Here is a 23,022-nt window from a genome sequence, read left to right on the forward strand (position 1 = left end):
TCAAGTATCAGAGGGTTTTCTCCAGCTGTGTAGGGTCTTGTTAGCATTACTCATTTAGAGACACTTCATTAATGTGGGGAAGGTGTGTTGATATCCTTATTATAAAAGCAGTATTTTGAAGCTGTATATTCTTGTGTCTTTCCTAGATGCTGGTTCTCACTACATCAAAAAAAACAGAACTACAGAAACAGTTGACCTCCTCCTTTGCACCAAAGCAAGAGGATCTGTGTAGCGAGGGGAAACTAATCCCATCTTTTTTTTTTTTAATTTGCACAGTAACACTTGAAGAGGAGATAGAGTTTATTATGACTCAAGTTATTCTTTCTCATTCCTGTGTAACAACATTTGCCTAATTACTCTGCCAGAAGAAATGTGTGCAGTCTTGTCAGAGTGACCTGTAAAAAAATCCTAGGTGATTATGTGCATGGCTGGCTGAGGAGGTGCTGTAATTGCATTTATGTCACCAGGAACAGTGTCACTGAACACCATTAGCAAGCAGGCAGATGACTACAGAGGTACCTGTGGCGCTGTGAATGTGGGAAAACCAATTCTCTTACATAGCAATTGTGCTTGAAAGTAGCACTTAATGGTGTGAAACTTTATGGTGGGCGTAGAAGTCTGGCATATTTAGAATTAGTCAGCAGAAAGTGGTAACTGAGTAATAAAAGGAGGAATTGTACTGATTGTGACCACATGGACGACACAGGTTGTGAGTAAGAATTCCAAATACTCCCTTCAAACCTCAAGCAGAAATAAAGAGCACATATTTTTCTAGTATGAAGTTGGTTGCTAAAATTGTTCAGAAAATATAAGCAAAATGATTTACTCTTGCTTTGAAATACTTGAGAGGGATATGACATAATAAAGCATCCAAAATTCAAGTGTATCTTAATTAATTGGAGGGGAGGGAGTGGGAGAGGGCTATCCCAAGTAATTGTGACATTTGGAGGGGAGAAGTAATGAAAATATTAGATACTTGTTTTGAAAAGCTATGTTCTATAAGGCTTTGGGTTCTTAAAAGTAGTAAAATGCATGTGTGATTTAAAATTTTTTTTTCTTTCATCTGTTATAAAGAAACAACATAGCTGGGAGTGTCTGGTTTACTTCATTAGCAGTACAGAACAGGCTGTCTGTCTGCACTGCATCAGTGACGTTATAAGTATTTCCTGTGCCAATTCACAGAGGTGAAGAGTTCAAACCCCTGTAGGCTGTAGCACTCTTGATTTTAGCAAAACAATGTCCAGCATTTTTTTATGGTACATGGAGAAGTAAGCAGTGACATGAGTAATTAGAGGAGTGAAGTACAGGTATTTTGAAGATACGCCTTAGAAAAGTTATAAAATAGACACTGCTTTGCTTTGAATTTGAAAATGTGGCTTTAAGCATCAGAGTCACTGTAAGGCTTTATGTCTATGATGTTTCTTATGTGTAGGTTTCAAAAGCAAGCAAGCAATACAATGTTTTCTGTTTGAGAATACTCATATGCTGGGTGTAAACAGATGTTTGACACATAGCTACTGTTGCAACCTTCTGTGTGCTTAGGATCTTCTATGTGAACTAGGATCTTGCCTAGTTTTTCCAGGTGTAGTAGTTACTCTGATTAAGCATAATATTTTTACCTACAGTTTATTCTCAGACCATTGCACTTGTAGCAAAATCCAATTACAAGTTCTAAAATCATCTTAATGTTAGTAAGGTAGTATTTTCTGCTGTAGCAGAATTTGATGGGTATTAGCTGTAAAATTGGAGCAGTGTACCTGTTTTGCAGGGGGACTCACACACTGCGCTAGGGATAACCCCAAGTTTTCTCTTAAATTGAGAGATTCCAAGATGAGAATACATGTGGCAGTAGGAGCTGTAAATATTTGTTAGCTCATGCTGAACTTTCTCCCCCACAGAGGTTTGACTGTGAGTATAAACCTGCTAGGTTGGATCTGTGGTACTGTGGTTGCTTGAGCTACCTTGTCACTGTGATCCAAGTGCAGGCATGTTTTCAGATTGCAGCTCTAGTAACTTTAGGGAAAGTTTAAGAGGAAAGACTACTGGAAAGGTTTCTGTATAATCCAATGTTTCCCTAGTATATAGAGCTTTTTGGTTAAGTGTATTCCCAACATTACAGATTACACTGTCTTATACTTCTTACTAAGAGAGTTTTGTGGCCAATAGAGTAAATAATTTTCAAGCTGATTGGAACAGTAAGTTGCTGTACTTAAGGGATGTGACTAACTCATTAAGGGTGTGAACCTGGTGCTTCTGTGTTCTTGGTTCTTCAGTTTCAGTTTGTTTGCTGTTCAAACAGGTATAGCTAGTACATTTCTTAGCAAATATAACCAAATATTCTGAGTTCTGTGATTTTGATTTTTTTTTTTTCTACTAGACATCCTTCTAGTGTCTTACATGGTTGAGTGTATGATGTACACAGCAAATATATGTAGCAAATATGCCATAGCCTTGGAGTCTTAAAGATTTTGTATGGTGAAATTTGAGTTTAAAACAAAGTTGCCTCAGAGCATTATGTCTGTCTTAAGATTAGAAACATTTATGTGTTTTTTATTTCTGGAAGTTTACACCATTAGTGTAGCTTAATATTTTTTGTTTGTGCCCGACTATTTCAATAGTTGAAGCCAGGAAACACATTAATGAGGCATTTATTTTCAGAAGTAAAATGCAAAGACAGTTTTAGATTGGCGAGCCTTATTACATTTTCAACTTGCTACCTTTTCTGTAACTTTATAAAATTAACAGATGTTCATTGTAGATTAAGTTGTGACTCTGTCCTCATACTCTAAGAATGCTTAAAAAACAAGGCATTGTTGTTTTGACCTTCAGTTTCATCTCATTCATTACAAAACTAAAAATGATGTAATGGTTAGTCTGATAGGCGTATCTTCCATTTTAAAAAGTAATACTGCTAGAATTGAATTCTTTTTCCTGCTTGCTTGTTTTGTATGAAATGTTACGTTTGTGAGTAAGAGAACTTGATCTCTCCTTACCCTTTCAGACTGCTCTGGCACAGTTGGAGTCTCTTACATTTGATGTTGAACAGACTCATCCACCAGCTACGAAAGAAACCATAGATTGTTTGCCACAGAGTATCATCACAGGTGACTACAATGGTATGGAAAAATAATGAAAAAGTAATTTCCACAAAGTTTGTAAGATCAAGTTCAACTTTCTGTGATACCATAGATGCAATATTTAAGTATACTTTCTCCATAATGCTGTTTTAAGATCTTTTGAATCTGAGTAGAATTTTGATCCATCTGGAAAACTAATCTTTACTGGAGTTACTGTGACTGTATTTTGCAACCTTTAGTGATACTGTTGATAACATATCTCTTTTGATTTGAGCTCATCTTAGATGTAAAACAAAGTATTAATTATTTTTCTTCATCATGGGTTTAGGTCAAGAGCAGTGTTGTACTATCTGTTGCAGTGAATATATAGAAGGTGAAATCATAACTGAGCTACCCTGTCATCATTTGTTTCACAAACCTTGTGTAACTCTTTGGTTACAGAGAGTAAGTACTACAGGGCTGGTGGAGGATTTGTGGGGGGTGTTGTGTAATTCGTGTATTCTTCGGGGAAGAACGACTTTTAAGTCTTTGAAAATGTGGGATGAAATACCAAGAGATAACTGGCTGTTGAATTTATGCATTATGCAACCAAATTCTAGTGCAAGTGAGGAAAGAAAGCTGTATTTGTACTTGCCTGAAGGGTAATTTCTTTAATTGAGGAAATATTTCTGTAAGGGAAAACACATTTTCCTTTACTGAGAATGAAAGACATGGATGAGTTATAACTTCTTTTGGTACAAGAAAAGCTTTCTTTACTATATTCCTGCCTTGAAGTAAAGTTGATGGATTCATTTTCTCTGAGAATAGCAAAGGGTCTGCTCTGTCTTACCACAATGTCAGGCCCATTTATGGTGACAGCTAAGGCTGGCAGAAGAAATACTGAAATGCTTGTAGATTAATTTTTTTTAAATTACCTTTAGTAATTCTATACGATATTAGATTTCATTTTCATAACCTGTAATCAGTTTCCTTCCAAATGTCTTAAAAAGGCTTGCATCACATTGAAGCTAGACTAAAACAACCATAATTAATGTTTTTTTTTACTTGCACTCCCCTTTATGTGCAGTGCAGGCCTGGGCTTGGTAGTTCTCAGTGAGCCTACAGTGCAACACAATTTCAAGAGTATAAGGGAGATTAATTGATTGTACTATGGGGGTCATAGCAGAGCACCTGTAGCATGGAGGGTTGATGGATTTAGTTGGTGGGTTTATAATTTTTTTACCTTGATAATGTTGATTACCATAGTAATTTTCCTTGTTTTACACATCCTGCCTTTTTTTTTTTCTGTTGTCATAGTAAACTGCTATTGCTGAAAACTAGGGCAAAATACTTCCTCTTATATTTGGGCTGTGCCTAGCTTATTTTTAATCCTTGCCTCAAAAAAAAAAAAGAAATCCCACCTGTAAAATCAATGCTTTGAAGAAGAATTTGGAGGCAACCTGATGCATTTGCTGCATAGCTAGTTTAAAAGCAAAACAAGTCTTCATTCTGAGTTTGTGTTAGCTGTCAGGTCCAGGTTGCTCTGCAGTCAAATTTGAGTTTGAGGTGGTGCTGTTGTGAAGACACTAAACACTTTATAAATAATTATTAGCTTTTTAATAGAATTGCAAACTGTGCAAATGACCTGGGTTTTTTTTCTCTTTTTATAGTCGGGAACATGCCCTGTTTGTCGTCATGTGCTTGCACCTGTACATCCCGAAGCAGCTGATTGACCCTGTTTTCTTTATTTGGTTGATGATTCAGCATCTTCTGTTAATATTGCTACAGGACCCTCAGACTAGGGTCAGAAATAAAATCTGCCACCAAAATAAAAATGTAAATTTTGCCTGTTTTAATTATAATGTGAAAACAATTCAGTATAAAATATTAATATGTAGTCATGGATTGGCTTGGGTTGGAAGGGACTCTAATGATCATCTGACTCCAACCCCCCTTGCTGTGGTCGTGGACACCTTCCTCTAAACCAGGTTGCTCCAAGCCCCATCCAACCTGGCCTTGAACACTTCCAGGGATGGGGCATCCACAGCTTCCCTGGGCAACCTGTGCCTGTGTCTCACCACCCTCACAGCCAAGAACTTCCTCCTAATGTGATCTAAACCTACTTTCTTTTAGTTTGTAACCACTCCCCCTTGTCCTGTCACTCCATGCCATTTTGAATAGACTCTCTCCATCCTTCTTGCGAGCTCCCTTCAGGGGCTGGAAGGCCACAATTAGGTCACCCCAAAGCCTTCTCTTCTCCAGGCTGAACAATCCCAATTCTCTCAGCCTTTCCTCATAGCAGAGCTGCTCCATCCCTCTGATCACCTTGGTGGCCTCCTCTGGACTCTCCAACAGCTCCATGTCCTTCCTGTGCTGGGACCCCAGAGCTGGAGGCAGCTCTGCAGGTGGGGTCTCACCAGAGCAGGGCAGAGGGGCAGAATCCCCTCCCTCCCCTGCTGCCCACGGGCTTTGGATGCAGCCCAGGACACACTTGGCTTTCTGGGCTGGGAGTGCCCATGGCTGGCTCATGTCCAGCTCTCACCCCAGCACCCCCAAGTCCTTGTGGGCAGGGCTGCTCTCGATCTGTTCATGCCCAGCCTGGGTTGGCACCCGGGGTTGCCCCACCCAGGTGCAGGACCAGCACCTGCCTTGTTAAACCTCATGAGATTCCCACAGGCCACTTGTCAAGCTTGTCTAGATCCCTCTGGATGGCATCCCATCCCTCAGGAGTGTCAGCTGCACCGCTCAGCTTGGTGTCATCTGCAGATCTGCTAAGGGGGCACTTTGTCCCTGCATCAGTGTCATTAATGAAGACATTAAGCAGTACTGAAGGTTCCTGAAGGGACAGCACTTCTCACTGTTGTCTGTTAGGACTGTGAGCCATTTACCGCCACCTTCTGGACATGGCCATCCAGCCACTTTTTAGCAGTCTAACAGCCCACCCCTCAAATCCTCCAATTTAGAGAGAAGGATGTTGTGGGGGACGCTGTCAAAGGCTTTGCAGAAATCCAGATAAATGACATCTGTAAGCCTTTCTTTATCCACTGCTGTAGTCGCTCCATCATAGAAGGCCACCAGGTGGGAAAGAATGAGAAAGCAAAGAGGAAAAATTGTCTTGTTTCTGTTCAAGGTTCATGTTATCTATACATGCACTAGTACATTGGCGGCATTCAGATTCTGGCAGGTGTTGATAAGTTAATTTGTTTTGGCAATTAGACAAAGAGGTAACAATTTTTTCTGAACTAGCCATAGCAACAGTAATTAACGTAGTATGAAAACAATTTCCCTCAAGTCAGAGGGAAAGTTCCCAGGGTTTTGGATAAGGTTACATGGTAAACTGCCTCCTAAGTTGAAACACTGTAGAATCCTTCATTGCTTTTCAAGGCAGAAAGCTCCTGTTCCCCCTTCTTTCCTATTCTGTGCTTGATTGAACATCTGAGGAAAACAAACTTTTTTTTAATATATAAAGTAAAGCTGCAAAATGCAGTTTTCCTCTATCTCTGAAAAATAACTCCCTACAAACCACATAAGCTGCTTATATAAGCTGTGAAAAGTGCTTGGATCAGAGTGTTTGAGTCGAAAGGGGCCTTACACATCACCTAGTTCTAACCCCCCCTGCCATGGGAGATAGGTTGTTCCAAGCCCTATCCAGCCTGGCCTTTGAACACTTCTAGGGATGGGGCAGCCACAGCCTATTCCAGTGCCTCACCACCCTCACAGTACACAATTTCTTTCTAATACCTAATCTAAACCTTCTCTCAGTTTAAAACTCTTACTCCTGTTATCAGTGGACTCCCTGGTAAAAAATTGCTCTTCATCTATTCTGTAGACTAGAGAGACCCTAGAAGGCTTCTCTAAGGTCTCCCTGGAGTCTTCTCCAGGCTGAACGACCCTAGCTCTCTCAGCCTGTCCTCATAGGGGAGATGCTCCAGCTCCCTGGATATTTTTTCAGCCCTCCTCAGGGTCTGTTTGAGTACATCCATGTCTTATGCTAGGTCTCCAGAGCTGGACACAGCACTCCAGGTGCAGGGAAAATGCTTCATGGGAGTGTAGCATGGAGGCAGAATTATTTCTCTTGGCCTGCTGCCCACAATCTTTTAATACAGACCAGGACACACTTGGCTTTCAGGGCTGCTAGTGCACATTGCTGGGTCACATCAAGCTTTTATCGTTCAGCATCCCAAGTACTTCTCAGTACCCCTCTCGATCCATTCTCTGCCCAGCCTGGGTTTATGCTGTACTTGGACTTGCTCCAACCCAGGTGCAGGACCTTGCGCTTGGCCCTGTTGAGCTTCGTGGGGTTCACACAGGCCCCTCTCAGGCCTGTCAAGGTCCCTCTGGGTGACATCCCCTCCCTCCAGCGTGTCCACCACCGCACACAGCTTGGTGTTGTCAGCAAATTTGGTGAGGCTGCTCTGTCCCACTGTCCATGTCGCTGACAAAGATGTTTAACAGGGCCAGTTCCAACAATAATGCTGGAGGAATCTTCTTTTCTCTGGTCTCCACGTGGGACCATTGAGCCATTGACCCTTTGAATGGGACTGTCGTGTCTGTCAGATCTGTGTCTCTCCCATTCAGAGAGAAGGATATCATGTGGCACAGAAGTCAAGGACTCTCAGAGCAGTGGGGTCCTGGATCCCAGACTGTGCTTCTGTTCCCGCTGTCAGCACATCTCTGTGTTTGAGTGCACTGTTCAGCTGGGTTGAAATCCTGTGGCCTGTTTGTCTTTCCCTTTAACTGCCTTCTGTCATCTTGTAACTCCTCTGTAATCTTACCTGCAGAGCTGTGCAACCCCTCTCACTCCCTGGACTAGAATAGAAACAGATCACCTTGAAGTAACTCCTCAGGTGAAAAATCCAGTTCAAAACCACCCCTTTCTTTTTGAAAGCTCTACAGGGTTTCTAGAGTTTACCTCTGAGAAAGAGCCCTAAATTGTTTGTGCACCATCACTTCCTATTTTCTTTTTTAACCTCCTTCCTTCCTTTCCTCCTTTGCAGACTGTCCAAGCCATTCACATTTCTTCCTCATGTTTCCTGCCATCTGTATCTTGCTAACTTCCCCTCTTCTTGCAAGCTGCATTGTATGCCGTCTTTGGTTTAGGTGCTCATTCTACTTGTTATCAGACCTCAATATTGGAAATCCTCCAGAGCCTAATTGCTGCAGCCCAGGCTACCTCCAGTCTTGGTCTCTCTCATAAATTCTTCCATATTAGTGAGAAACAAGTCAAGGAATGTTTCTCCTCTGGTCTGTCTTCATCATCTGGGCTAGAAACTTACCCTCAATGCTCTCCTGTATTTACCTGGACTGCTTGCAGTTGGCTGTGCTGTTTTCCCAGCAAACATCCATGTGGTGGAAGTCTTCTGTCATGATCATGGCCTGCAAATGTGATTCTTCCTGCAGCTGAAGAAAGAGCTCTTCACCAGCCTTCTCTCCTTGATCAGGTAACGTGTAATAGACACCAACCACAAGGTTTCTGTTGTTGGCTTAGTCTATAATTTCCATCCATAAGCTCTTGACCTGCATGTTGCTGTTCTTCAAAGACAGCTTTGTGCAATCAATCTCATTTTTGGCATGGAGGAAAATTCCCCCAACTCTTTTTTTGCCTGTCTCTTTTGGATAGTTTGTAGCCATCAGTCACAGCACTCCAGTTCATCCCAGCAAATTTCTGTGGTAGCAATCAGGTCATGGTTATGTCTCATAAAGATACTGGTACCAGCTGGGTTTTTAATCTCTTGCATGAGTTCAATGCGAGGTCACAAATATGTGAGCCTTTGGAGGCTGTTACAACAACATTCAACTAATAGTACCTTTGTGTTTACTTTAAGAAGTTACTCCATTTCTCTGTTGGATCTGTCAAGCCTGTGGGATCTGAAGTAGCTTAATTCCTCATTTTACTTCTTTTATGTCTTTATTTTAATTCCTTGTATTTATTTCCTTGTTACATTTCTTTCTTTTATTTTCTGCTTCATCATTTTCTCTGGTCTTGCTTTGGAGTGGAAGTGTTCAGTTGAAACTCTCACTGTGGGCAGTTTTTCATCTGTCTGAGTTCACCAGTTCTGGCTATTTCAGAACTGTGCACCCTGGTTCCACTTTCAGCTTGGCACTTAGAGCACTGCTTATTTGACAGGCTTGGAGCCCCAGGATGTGGTGCTGCTTTGGCCGTAGGGCTTCCCTTGAATTCTCATACTCCACGTCTAAAATAATCTGCCACTGGCTTTGTATGTGGTGTCATTTCCCCTCAGAATACATTTCTGGTGCATCAGTGTTCTGACTCACCTTTCCAGGCTTGAATTCGCTGATCATCAGATTGACTTTTTATGTTGTGGAAAATTGTGTGCTCTATATCTGATACCGGAGACTCAATCATTATCACACGCTAAAAAAAAACGAAAAAAAGAAAGAAGGAGAAAACAAAACACAAAAAACCTCACACCTCCCAAAAAACCCTTTTTCAATCTAGTAACTAGTGTGCAAAAAGCTGAGAGTCTTCCATTTTGAATAAACAGTCCGGTTCTGCTCCAAGCACATTGAAAGTATTTTATTTCTGCGGCTTTTAACATCTTCGCTTGAATTTAATTGAAAGGTAGATATTCAAACTTGTAGGGACAGCATGTAAGATCAGTTGTTAAATGTTTAACTATTTCCAAGATGCTACCTTCTTTTTGTATTTTTAAAGATATAAAAAGTCCTGTATTCTTCAGTTTGTTTAAAGAATTGCAAGGTTGTATTGCACAAAAACTAAGTGTTGCAACAACATAATTCTTCTGAACACGAAGAAGAATGTTGTAGTTTTTGAGCTTTTTCCTCCAGAGATAGTTTACCCTTTTAAAATAATGAGAATGAAATACTGTCTCACAGGAGAAGGGAACTGGCTATAACTTGTTGACATGATGATACGATTTGTTATTTGTGCCCTATTTTGCAAAGCACTGAATTTTCCTAACTTTGGGGGGTTTGTTTTTTTGGTGGCACTAGCTATGCCTACTAAGTGATCCTTGGAACTCTTCTTTTTTCTGGAGTGTTTTTTTTTCTTTTTTAAAACCTCCCCTGGTTGGGAATTACTGCTTTACAGTTTGAATCCTGAAAACTGTATTAATACTGTAGTGATGCTGCTTGGCTTTCTGCATAAACACTTTGGTGTAGTCTCACAAAATTCCATTTGTTCTTACTTGAACAGAATAGGAATGAAAGTGGGGCTTGCTGGGACTGACAGAATTTGTCCAATACAGGGCTTCCTTAAGTAGATTTTTAGTTGTTAAAGATCAAGAAAATGTATTTATATTGTAACCTTCCAATAAGATACAGCTGTTGCCACTGAAAAAAATACACTGCTATTGTTGGTAGGCTCATTCTTGCTCAGAAAGCCAAGGCAAAGACTACAACAAAATCAAGTTTCCTCTTTGGTTGCCCAGCTGCTCTTCTACCTTGAAAATCTATTATTTTCTTTCCAGTTGCTTTTTGTTGAAACAGATGTAATGAGGTTTTGTGGGACACTGAGAGTATACAAAGAGAACCTTCTTTACTCTGAGGCTTGACTGATTATGGAGTGGGGCTCAATTAATGAAGTGTAGAACAGCTGGCAAGGACTAGTGGATAAGGCTCCTTGTCTTGTGTTACAAGGAGACAAGTGGGCTGACAGTCATCTGTGTGTAACCTTCAGATGTACAGACCTGGTATCAAAGGTTTGAACCAGTGTTCAGGAGCCTTGAAATGCCCCTGACTTTTGCTATTGCGTCATTGAAATCCAGTGCAAACTAACCCAAAGAAAGTCTGGCACTAGTCAGAACCAAGGGAGCACAAGGGTTCCTCATAAGCTTGTGCCACATTCCTCACAATGCAGTGTAAAAAATAATTGAAAATGAAAGTTCTCTTCCTTAGGTTTGAAGTAAACTCTTTCAGATGGCTTTGGGTGGAGAGAGAGGAGCATATTTTGTTGAGAATATGATGTATTTGGCATGGATGTAATTCACTCCTAAAGCATATTTCCAGGTACCTTATCTTTCTCTTTGAACTTGGAATAGCATCATTCCTGAAAAGGCCCATTGTGTTTTAGTAAATATAAGACTATTGCCATAAGAGACACTTTGAAAGCAGCAACATCAGGGTTGTTTATTTCATAAAATGAATATATGCAGCTGTAAGAATCCTTTTCCACATTTTCTTTTTAATAGGACAGTCTCTCCGTGGTGATGCACTAACATGAGCACATCTGAATTGATACTGTGAATGCAGTAGGTATCCTGTTCTGAAAAATGCCAAAGATGGGAAAAGAAAAACAACCCTGGCTGAGTAATTTCAGTTTTATTTTATCTGCATGTTTTTACAATCCATTCTGTTTCCCTTGTTTTTGTTTTTGTTTTTTTGTTTTGTTTTGTTTTGTTTTGTTTTTGTTTTTGTTTTTTTTTGCTTGGTTTTTTTTTTTTTGTGTCACTGAATGCTTCAGGATATTCAAAATGGAAAACAGGAATATATGTTAGTTATGTGCAGTCCTTTGGTCAAGGTGGTACACACAGCTGAGATGCATAATTATTTAGATGAGAGAAGTAATATCACTATGTGGAGAATAAGTCTTCACTCTTTATAGGTTAGTAAGCAGAATATGTATTTACAGATCTTTATTGTCCTAAAATTCCACATAACTGTAATTTTTTCCAGTCTTAAGCCTCTCTGTAGATAGACAATTACCTTGCTCTGAGTCATGTATCATAAATAATTATGGACGAAACAACTAATGATAGTTATTAATGAGTAAGTATGAGGATTTAATGATGTCTTGAGGCCAAAATGTAAAGGGCATGATTTTAATTTATACTGGAGTTGCTTTGCCCTCCTGAGGCAAAAGAAAAGGCTCTCAAGAGGACATAAAGGAGAATTAGGTAAGAAATAGGAAGGTGGATTGTAGTCTAGCTAGTTTCTTCAACTACCTTTAAATCACAGTAAAAACAAGTCCTTTTTTCAGTTGTGAAGCACAATTGTCTTCAGCTTACCAGGCAGCAGCCCTTGAAAATATGTCAAGGAAGTCAATGAAATTTAATGTGATGGTGAGAATTACATTTTCCAAGGCAAGTTAGGCATTTTATGTCATGTTTTCTAATTGACAAGAACCAAGGGCTACAATTTTAGTGTTGTAAGTGGTACTGATTAATGATAGTTAGGACCTGGTCATTCTTTCATAGCTCTGTGTTAGGAAAACCTAAAGAAGAAATAAATTTCCTAATAGGGAATAAAAATCACTGGTCAACGTATTTCTTTATTGTATGTTGATTACTATGACCTGCTAATATGGAAGATCATCTCTGTCAATGGGTAGAAGAGTTTCCCTGTGGATGAGTGGAATTCCCTGCTCTTACTAAAAGCAGAAATACAAAAAAGCTTTTCTAACACTGCTTTAATGCTGCAGTAGGAGGATGTCAGCTGCAGAAACACTGACACATATTTTAAAATGCTATTTGCATATTCCAGACATCCTTTTTTAAGGTGGTAACTTGCTTTGGTAGTCAAGAAAGATGTTCTTGTCAGCAATTCTGTAAATAATTTCCCGTTAAGCTATTTTAGTGAAATGAAATGGAGCCTGCGTAGAACTTGTTCTGTACATACCTTTGTTTTCTTTATTGTTTTAACTCCCTGAATCACAATTCATGTAAGCAAGAAGAAAGTTTTGCTGTAGAGATTAAGAATGGGATATAGTTCTCATTATTTACATTAAAGCTCCATGAGACTGTGAGACTTTTCTTCTGACAGTATGAAAGATGACTTAATGGGCCAACCCAAAGCAACTCAAGAATCACACCCAAAACCAGCAGAGCCTGACTAAAGAGTTTGCTCATGAATTGTGAGCTTTTGGAAAATAAATAAATAGGAGCATTTAAACAGAAGTGAAACAAGAGAACAGGGGATCCTCAGCAGTGTTTGTCACCTGCAGATAGCCACAGTCCTCCTTCAGTTATCTTTCTCCCTGTGAGACAGCAAGTGTCTTTCTTGGAGCTTTTGGAATAAATGTCTAGTTCACCAGGGTTTTTGGTGAAGAAATGCCCTTCAGGTCCTTTCACTTAATGCAGTTTTCTTCTGAAAGTGGCCAGCAAGAAGGGGAGAAATGGGAGCAGAAAAAGTGTGGTCTTTCAAGTGAATCTAAACAACCTACAGTATCAACCAAAACCAAATTCAGTTGTGAGTATAGGGAAGGAAGCAAAAAAAAAAGGAGAGTGTGGCACAAAATTGCTTTTGGCAGCTCTGTCCCAAAGCAGAAATCATGGAAGCTCCTGAGGCACTGCTGTCTGGCCCACTGCACTCCTCTAGCTCTTCAGGAAATGTGGACCCTGATCACTACAACACATTCAGAATCTCTTGGTCTAAATCTTACATGACCTGTGAGACAGTTTCTTTCTGATTGAGAGGAATAGTTTGCATTTATTTGGTGTCAAGGACTCAGAAAGGATGCCTGTGTGCCCTGTGGGTTATTAAGGGCCTGTTCCTGAGACACCTGTGACCTTGCAGAAGGGTCTTTGTCTTAAATTATCACTTCAAACTGTGTCACTGTATACTCTCCTGCTCTGAATCAGTTACCATGTCTAACTGAAGAAAAGAAGCATCAGTTAATTTGTTGGAAAATTAATTTCTGTCCTGTTACTGAAAATGGTTTGATGAATGACAGTAATCAGAGGCATATTATTGCTGGTACAGTCTGTGTGTGTTAGTGGGGAAGTATCTGAAGGTAGCATTTTCTCCTTCCATATATTACAGAGGGAAGGTGTGTCTCTCTGTGTGCATAATTCAAGCACAGAGCACCAAGAGCAACCTCTGGGTGTTTCATTTTCAGAGTAAGTACATATTCAAATTTTAACTTAAATTTGGAACAAGTATAGATGATTTTGACTACTGTTTAGGGTTTGTACTTGGGATGCCAGTACTTCTAGAAAGCGTTCATCTTCTGTCCTTTGTTACGCATAACATCATGCATCTGAGAGAGATGACTAAATTTTTTCCCATCCACCTGCCTGCATTTTGAAGTTATCAACAAGACAGAATAATTAGCTAACTTGCATTAATGTACTGGTTGTGCTGTGAATTAGAGCACAATGGAGAGTGCAAGGTGGCCTCAAGTCCTCTACAGTACCAGAAAAACAGATGCACTCAGGGAATGTACTGCAATGCAGGGCAGCAGCTTGTCAGAAAGACTTTAGACAATATTGCCTTAAAAAAAAAAAGAAAAAAGAAAGAGAAAAGAAAGGGGGGAGCATGTCGGGTCTGATCCAGATTTTCATAGGTTTTTTGCATAGTTTCAACATTTTCTGGATAATCATCTGAATACTAAGAGATGATACCACAGGGCTAGATTGAAGTACAGTATCTGAATAAAGTGTTTCGGGGTTTTTTTACATAATTACCTGCCTTCAAAACTGAGATCACAGCTATGTACAACATACGGTGGAATTTCTAGTTCACTTTAAAGCTCAGGAGATCAGTTAGAAATTCTTTCAGGCTTTTCATTATCCAAGTAGAAAATACATCAAATATTGATGAACTTCTTGAAACATTGTGATCTGTCATTACATCATTTTAATGAAAAAAACCCTACTCTGAAAATAAATGTATATATTTATGTTGGCTACAGTTAAAACTGTTCTCGTGCTGCTTTTTGCTATCATTCTTACTAACAAATACTATTTATGTCTTCCTGTATCACATAAATTAAGCTTTGATGAAGGTCTAATTCTTCAAAATTCTTGCTGCTCTTTCCATGCATAAAATTCAAATATATTTGCAGTTCCCAAATGTAAAACTCCATTGCTGTTATATGACACACAATCCTCATTCAGAGGCAAATTACTTTTTTTCTTTCCTTCAGTGAAAAAGGAGTGAGAGAGCAAAAAAGTAGCTGAGCCTTTGTCTGTTTCCTTAAGTAAGTGAGTCTCTTGTCCTCTCTATGTGTGACAATTTGACATATGAGGTGATGACTAATTTTGCAAAACTTCAAGAGTATGACTTAGAATGGCAGAACTGGCTGAAAGATGTTGTGAAAGTTCAGTTTGAAATTCTAAAATACATATTCATTGCAAAGATGCTTACATGCCTGCAAGCATTTGCATTTCTTTCTCTGCTACTTAAAAAGCTAGTGGAGGATAGATAGTACTAGATGCTCAAGTGTTAATCTTTCAGCCTTTAAATGTCTTCGTCATGAGCTTGTTATGTTTTCTTAATTGTGATCACTATCCTTTTTTTTTTCTGAGCATCTGTCTAATATAACTGGGCAATGATTTCTAGTTCAAAGTAGGGAAGCAGAAGAGGATTGAGGGCTGTCCCTCAGTAACTAAATACAGACTGCAGTGTGCAAGGGAAAATAAAAAACCTGGTTCTTTTCCAGAAATTTTAATAGCAACATCCTTTTCAGGCAATATTCCACTGAAATCAGTGTACTAAATTAATAATAAATAGATATAAATTTTTCTCCACAACTGTATTATGCAATGCAGAAGCACATAAGTTCTTCTAAGAGCTTTTATTTGCTATTACCTCAAGGCGTATGCCATTTGTTTTCTTTAGCTATTTATAAAACTTTAGTTTGTGGCTTTCATAATTTTGACCCAGTATATTCTAGAGCACTTGATAAAGCAATAGGGATCATTGTAAGAAATGAAAAAAAGAGAAAAGAAAGAAAAGAAGAACATTACATTTCCTAAATGCTTGTATAAAATAGTGTGGGATTACACAAAGCAGTACGTAAGAACTGTGCAGCAGGAGTATATGGTCTATGGGAGACAGAAATACCAGCAAAATAAACGTATTTTAGATACAAATGGGCAGTCTTTGCTTGCCATCTGTCTCAGCATGATCAGATTACAGAGTGGTAGAGTGATCACTGTAGAGCTTTCATGAGGGTTGTGAAGGAAGATGAGGCAGAGTCTTTATGGAGTTTGATAGGTAGCATTGCAGTGACACTTTCTGCAAGAAGGCATCTTGGTGCTGGGGACAGGAGGCTCTCTGGCACTTCGCACTGTTGCACTGTACATGTATTTGCTGCACGTTTTCTGGCAAAACATTGGATTTCAGAAGTCATATTGTAGCCATAAATGTGTTGTTAAGTGTGCTAAGTCCTGCAGAGAGCCTTCAACAAATTAGAGAGATGAGCAATCACCAGCCATAGGGAGCTCAACAAAGTAAAGTGACGGGTTCTGCACCTGGGATGGGGCTACCATGGAGGTATGGACAAACTGGGGAATAAAAGGCTGGAGAGCAGCACTGTGGAAAGGGACCTGGGGGTCCTGGCTGATGGCAAATTGGACATCAGTCAACAGTGCCCTGGCAGCCAGGAGGGCCAAGCGTGTTCTGGGGGGCATCAGGCACAGCATCGCCAGCCGGGAAAGGGAGGGGATTGTCCTGCTCTGCTCTGCACTGGGGAGGCCTCACGTCCAGTGCTGGGGGCAGTTTGGGGCACCACAATATAAAAAAAGCATAAAGCTGTCAGAGAGGCCATGAAGATGGTGAAGGGCCTCGAGGGGAAGCCGTATGAGGAGTGGCTGAGGGCACTTGGTCTGCTCAGCCTGGAGAAGAGGAGACTGAGAGGAGACCTCACTGCAGTTACAACTTCCTTGTGAGGGGAAGAGGAGGGGCAGGCAGTGATCTCTGCTCTGTGCTGACCAGTGACAGGGCTTGAGTAAATGGCCTAAAGTTGAGTCAGAGGATGTTAAGGCTAAGTATCAGGAAAACGTTCTTCACCCAGAGTGTGTCTGGGCATTGGAACAGGCTGTCCAAGGCAGTGGTCACAGCACCAGGCTGGCAGAGTGCAAGAAGTGTTTGGACAATGCTCTCATTGTGTGACTCTTGGGGATGGTGTTGTGCAGGGCCGGGAGCTGGATTTGATGATCCTCGTGGGTCTCTTCAGCTCAGGATATTCTGTGATTCTATGATTTAATGAATCAATGATTCTATGTTTCTCCTTTAAGCCTGTTTTAGGGCATACTTTTTTAAGGTGAGCTGCCTGAGTTGTGACTCCTGGTTTAGTGCCCCTTTTAGTGCCTCTTTTCTTTGGTGTCTGGAAGCAGCTGGTTTGTGCCTAGGTGTCCTCAGAGGTGGCCTCTATTGCTGCATGTAGTCAGCAGGAACTTAGTGTGCACCATTGTGGGACAATACACTCATAACAGGTAATCACAATATACCACTTCTATACTGTCCAAAAATCATGCCCCAAATGTGTTTGAGAATCACTGAACTAACACTGATTGGAGGAGACGAGGAAGGATTTACAGAGCACAGTGTGGGAGACCATATGTTCCTGGGTGTAGCCACAGGATCATGATCCATGAGCAGGACATTCACCAGGGCCTTTGCAGCCCTTCTGTCTGTGCTGCTGCTCTGCCAAGTGCTGCCTGTGCTACAGTGCTCTCCAGGTTCATTTGGAGGTGGCTCATGTGGAGCAACAGGCCTTTGCATTATTCCCAAATGGACAGAAGGAAGAAGGAGACGTTGCTTCCTGATGCTCAAGAAGGAATTTGGGCCAAGAGACACTTGTAGAACTTCCTGTCAAGAAAACTTGTGGCCTACCAAGAGTTTCAAAAGTCAAAAAATGTATTTTTTATTTCAGTGCTATGTTGTAATATCTGGAAGGATGCAAAACCCATATTGTTTTAGAAGTCATTAAATAGATGGGTTAGTGTTTATCATGTATTTAAAAATGAGTACAATTCTATAATTTCAGCAATGTGATTTCAGGGTAACTAAATGCGATCTAGTACATTTTTACATCTCTCCATGTGTGTACAGAGGAGAGAGCAGTAAAACATTGACATTAAGATGAGAGGGTGGAAACTGGTGTTTCATTCAATTAAATACATACTTTTTAGGGAGATGGGTAAAGTGGTGTTCTCCAGCTGTGCATCTGTCAGGTCTGCCAGGAATGGGTACAGTTTGGGTGGTCTCTACTTTGTTTTTGTGAAGGGATTTTGTTCTGTGTTACTGCTGCTGCCAGTTAGTATCATATATGGAGATAATGTAACATCAGAACAAAACCTGAAAGATGAAGAAAGTGTTGCTGTCAGTTGTGCACTTAAAATATCTTTGGAACCAAAATATTTTTCTGTTTGGGCCTTCTTTTGCTGTAAGTGTGTTTTCACACATTTCTTTTCAGAAAAGGAAATTTGAGATTAAAAGTTGTGATGCAGTTTTTCCCAGAGCTGAACATAGTTATGGGTTGCTTTAGCCCAGGCTCATGCAGATGTCCTTTTTTATATTTCAGTGCCAAAATTCAACAGTTCATTTAAAAGTTGGTTGTCCTTTCTGCATCCATGGACTTTTAGCTCCACCATTCACCTTCTCCTAACATCCCAGAGAAAAGTAAAAGGCTGTGACAGTGCTTGCTAGGGGGAAATACCAAGAAAGTTAGGGGGAAAAGAAATCTCAAACAGTAGCACAATTTCTCCTTGGCATGAGGTAATTTAGAAATAGTTTGTGGAATTGAAAAGCATGATTGGATACAAGTGTATCACGTGCATTGGTATGTATTATTATTTTTCATGTGACTGTAATGTTCTGTTCATTCCATCTATGCCCATTTTTTCTGCATATTTGGAAGTGTTTTCCCACATAAAATGAAATAGTTGTAAATAGAATGCAGATGAGAATACAAACTTTTCATTGTTTGGTTACTGGAACTTGATTGTTGACATTGGTCTGGTTGGTTTTAAAAGAAGAATTTAGATAGATTGTTCTTATTTTTGTAATGAAATTTTTAAAAATTTGAACCAGATCCATGCATGTTTTAACTGCATTGCTTTCAGTCTGCTTTTCCACAGTTTGCTTTGGCATATTAATTTCAGGCAGTGTACTGGGTTTTCATACACGAGACAAATAGGACTCTGCAGATGTAGGAGAGAAATAATACTGTCCTTACCAGAAACAGTCCTGTGGTAAGCATCATCAAGAAAAGGAGGAAGCCACTCTGCTAAAACCTGGAAAATGTTTTTGCTGCAAGCAATGAAAATGAAAGATAGAGAGCACATACCTATTACATCTCTTGTAAAAGTGGCAGAAAGTTAAATGCTTTCTGATAACCTTTTGGTCATTATCATGTTTCTGAGCACTCAGACGTGTATGAGGTGAAAACCTTTCTTTTTTGAGAGCAGGAAAAATGAAACACACAAGAGAGGAGGAACATGGGTGTATTACTTGTCTTTCACTGTCCTCTAACCTTCCCATATTTCCACTATACTATTCAGTGCATCAATTGTCAATATTGGATTTCCTTAAAAGGTCGCTGAAAATGCATTCTGGATTTGAAAAGTAGGTTGTATTAGCTTTGGATGGCTCTATTATATTTTTTTTTCAGAAATGGTAAGGAGGAGAAAAATATAATCTTCCTGTTAATCATCATGTGAAATATATTATGCTCAGCTGTGGATAAGTGGGCAGTCATCAGCCCAGTGCTGCCAAAAAAGCAGAGAGGAATGCATTGATTTAATCTGTTGGTCTGGAACTATTATTTTGGATTTTTCCATCTCTTTTGCTATTTATTATTTTTGATTTTTCTTGAGTCAAGAACTGATTTCTTCCTCCATTATTCCTGTGTTGTGTCCAGTCATGAGATTTTTAAGAGGCCTCATGTTTTCTCAACTTTTCCTCTATCCCAACTAGCTACCTCCACTCTCATCTCTTACACTCTGTTTTTCTCTCCCAGCAGCTGCTTTCCCACAACAACACATTTCTCTCCGAACAGCTCTCAGAAGAGCTGCCCCTTTAGCCTGTTCCTGGGGGAAGGAGGAGAGGAGGGGTTGGATGCAGCTGCCCAGGGAGTGTTGCAGCACCCTGTGCCCGTCTGTTCCCCTCTATTCTGCTCTGTTCTGCTCCTGTAAAGCAGAAGGGAGAGGCACAGGCAATGCTGCCTGCACCAGCAGCAACTGGTGTTTCTGCCCAAAAAAGAGACACCTGCAGATCTTGTTAAATTTCTGGGAATGGATTGGTTGGACAGGTGACTCTTTAAATTTTTCTTGCTCTGAAAATTATGTTGTAACTGTGGTGTTTCAGTGGAGTGTTAAATCACTTTGCAGTAAGAGATTTCTGAATTTAAATGTCAAATCAAATGGCTCAATCCACTGAGTGGCAGATGTATTTTAGTCAGCAGCGCTTTTATGGAAAAACACTTTTAAGATTGCTCTTCCTGTCAGAGCTCCCAGCCTGGATGTGGGTGAGGGAACCAGATCCCTTTGGCTTAGAAAAGGGTTTTTGTGAGGCTTCAGGAGCAAGGGTGGCCCAGGCCAGGTGTGGGGGTGAGCCCCTCAATGCCTCCCCTAGCCGGAGAGCCAGTGAGTAGTGAACAACAAAAACTCCTCTTCAGGGCTAAAGAAAGGATGACATTCATTGTGCCAGGGGCAGCAGCTTAATCCTTGCCAGGGGACCTTGTGGAAGCATGAGCTGCAGCATGTGGCCCAGCTTCTGCCTGCCATTAATCAGCCTCTTGGTGCTTCCTCGCCTTGTTGGATGCTTTTTGCACTTCTCCTCTGGGATGCTGGGCTGCCCCCGGGGTGGAGAGTGGCAGCTTCCAGAGAGCATCCAGTATCCAGCTGTTGGGAGCCTGGGTGCCTGCCAGTCCGGCAGTTCTTTTGGCTCTGAAGTGGAGGAAATCAAGGAGAGAAGAGAAAAGAAAAAAAAAAAACTAGCAAAACCAAACATAAATATTTCAGGGGAAAAAGTGCAGAGATGTCTAAGATGAAAATCCAGGCAGCTTTAATTATCACTGTGGTTATTTATTTATTTATTTATTTATGGTCTTGCTCATTAGAGCACTGATCCATCACAGCTCCCATCTCAGCACCAGGCACTGACAGGGCTGTTGGTGGGGGGCTGCAGGTTAGGGGGTGAGAGCTCGTCTGCACCAACCCCCCCATGACAAATCAGGGGAAGGGACCTGCTGAGGTGCATCAGCACCTCTGTTTGGTGAAACTCTTCAGGAACGTACTCATGGGGTTTATGTGATAAATGTTTTCAACATTGACAAATGTAGCGCAAGGCATTTTTTTTCCTCTGTGGGAAAAAAAAGGATTTTCTTCCAATTTTCTATGCTTTTGTGCATCTTTCCTATTAGGTGCTCCTAGAAAAATTGACATGAATTAATTAGCTTGCAGTAAAACAATAATTTGTATATTTGTAATATGTACATAAAGTGCTGTTTGGCAATAAGGAACGCCTTTTAAGCAACAGCATTTTGAAAGGGGAGGGACCAGCTGTAACCCATCTTTTCTTCCTCGTGGTGGTGGTCATGACATGCGGGTTTGCCTTTCTGATCTTGGCAACACCTCTGGGGTAGATGGACCATCATCCATATTATCAGCTGTCAGACCTGCCACATCCAAAGCCTCACACCTGTTGAGTAGAGGCACCTGAGCAGGTGAGGCAGATACCTGGAGATGGTTCACTTGCCACCCTGAGCATAGACTTGGCTCCATTGTCTCCTTTACTGTAAGTTACTGCCTTCTCTCTGGTTGGGGGTGGGACTGCAGGGGGTGGGATACAGGATCTTGATTTTTTTTCTCACAGATATTCCTATTTCTGTCTCAGGAAGGAAAGAGCATGGTTCCAGCAGCTCTTTCTCAGACTCCCTGATGTTCCTTAACCTGTCCACTTCCCTGCAAAGCTCTGCCATCGTCTACTTGGTCACACACCTCACAGAGGTGTCCTCACTCTGCCAGGTCCTGTGGACTAGGAGTGCAATACATCAGCAACAACAAAACCCGCCATGCCTGAAAACAGTGACAAAGGACAGCCTCTCACTGCTGAGGTCATCCTGCTCTGAAGTCAACACTCAGTACTGTGTCTCACCAACTTATTAATAGAAAATTATTGACAGAGGAGGTTTCATAAAGCATATTACAGCTCAAACCACCATAATAAAGATTTTGAACAATATCAATGGGCCACAAAATAAAAACCCGGGCGCAGGTTCCTTCCCCAACACATGGACATACATACACACGCTAAACACATCTCAGTGTTAGTGGGCCTTGTATTGAAATGACAAAATGCTGTGTTATTTCTGCTTTAAGATTCAATACAGGTCAAGTGACTTGCTGATTTCAGGCAGTCTCAGGTTTCCACATAACTGTAAACCATCTTGCTTTTAAAAACAAAACTAATCTAGGAACCTTGGAGTGCTTTTTTTTTCCTGGTTTTTTTTTTTCTTCTTTTTTTTCATTACAGTTTCATAACAACTGCTGGAAAATAAACACTTCTCCCCTCTCAAAACTGAAGCTGGTGCTTAATGCTGCTAACAATAATTTAACCTTAAAAAACCATCAACACTTTCTGCTGTAATTTCAGAGACTTTAACATGATCGTCTGATCTCCAAGGACAGAAAGAGTGATTACTATTCAAGGAAAAAAGTCCACTCCTATTTCAATTAAAAAGATGCTGTGTTTGTGCTGGAAGTGACTTCAAAGTTTGAATTAAAGATGGAATTATTTCTCTTAATCAAAACTGTGAAACATTTATGTTATTAGTGTGAATACCTAAAAGGGACAAAAATAAATTTTTCGCTTGTTCCAAAACATTGCTGAGGACTGGAGTGTGTTTTGTTTCCGTTATGACTTTTGGTTATTTACAGTATGTAACTCACAGATGCTGTAACATGAGTTGTGCTTTAACGACACCTCTTAATCTCACCACCAGCTGGGAATTTCTACTTAATTTTCTTTTTTAAACTTAATTTTGCAGAGGACTCTAGCTCTTGTCATTGTTTTTTCCTTTCAAGGAGACACTTTGACACACTATCTGACATAACATTGGGGTTTTGAGCTCCTGAATATTTAGAGATTCTATCTGGGCCGGAGGGTCTAGAGATGGTTTGGTGTCAGGTGCTGCAGGGGCGGCCCCACCAGGCCTCCAAGGAGCGCTCAGGAGTGACAGCTTTTTTGCCTCATCTATCAAGCTCCTTAGCAGCTACCGCAGTTCATTTTTCTCCACATGAGAGTCTTCAGTCAGAAG

At 40.5% G+C, this 23,022-nt stretch overlaps 1 protein-coding gene across 7 annotated transcripts in view; it reads left to right on the forward strand.

Moving 5' to 3' along the window:
* The window catches only part of PJA2 (praja ring finger ubiquitin ligase 2), a 49,838-nt gene extending 27,250 nt beyond the window's left edge, over window positions 1–22,588 (forward strand). For 2 of the 7 annotated variants that reach the window (XM_019289611.3, XM_019289610.3), the window contains exons 7-11: window positions 3,002–3,116; window positions 3,406–3,521; window positions 4,727–4,892; window positions 11,228–11,345; window positions 13,797–16,421. In XM_019289611.3, coding sequence (XP_019145156.3) covers window positions 3,002–3,116; window positions 3,406–3,521; window positions 4,727–4,789 — 294 coding nt within the window. In that variant the 3' untranslated portion in view covers window positions 4,790–4,892; window positions 11,228–11,345; window positions 13,797–16,421. Of the gene's footprint in view, window positions 1–146; window positions 413–3,001; window positions 3,117–3,405; window positions 3,522–4,726; window positions 4,893–11,227; window positions 11,346–13,796; window positions 16,422–21,599 lie in introns of those variants that run through there. The other 5 variants (XM_039567035.1, XM_039567033.1, XM_039567034.1 and 2 more) reach the window with 5 other exon arrangements.
* Window positions 22,589–23,022: the final 434 nt, after the last annotated feature.

Source organism: Corvus cornix, chromosome Z, assembly GCF_000738735.6.
Source record: "Corvus cornix cornix isolate S_Up_H32 chromosome Z, ASM73873v5, whole genome shotgun sequence".
Lineage (NCBI taxonomy): Eukaryota > Metazoa > Chordata > Aves > Passeriformes > Corvidae > Corvus > Corvus cornix.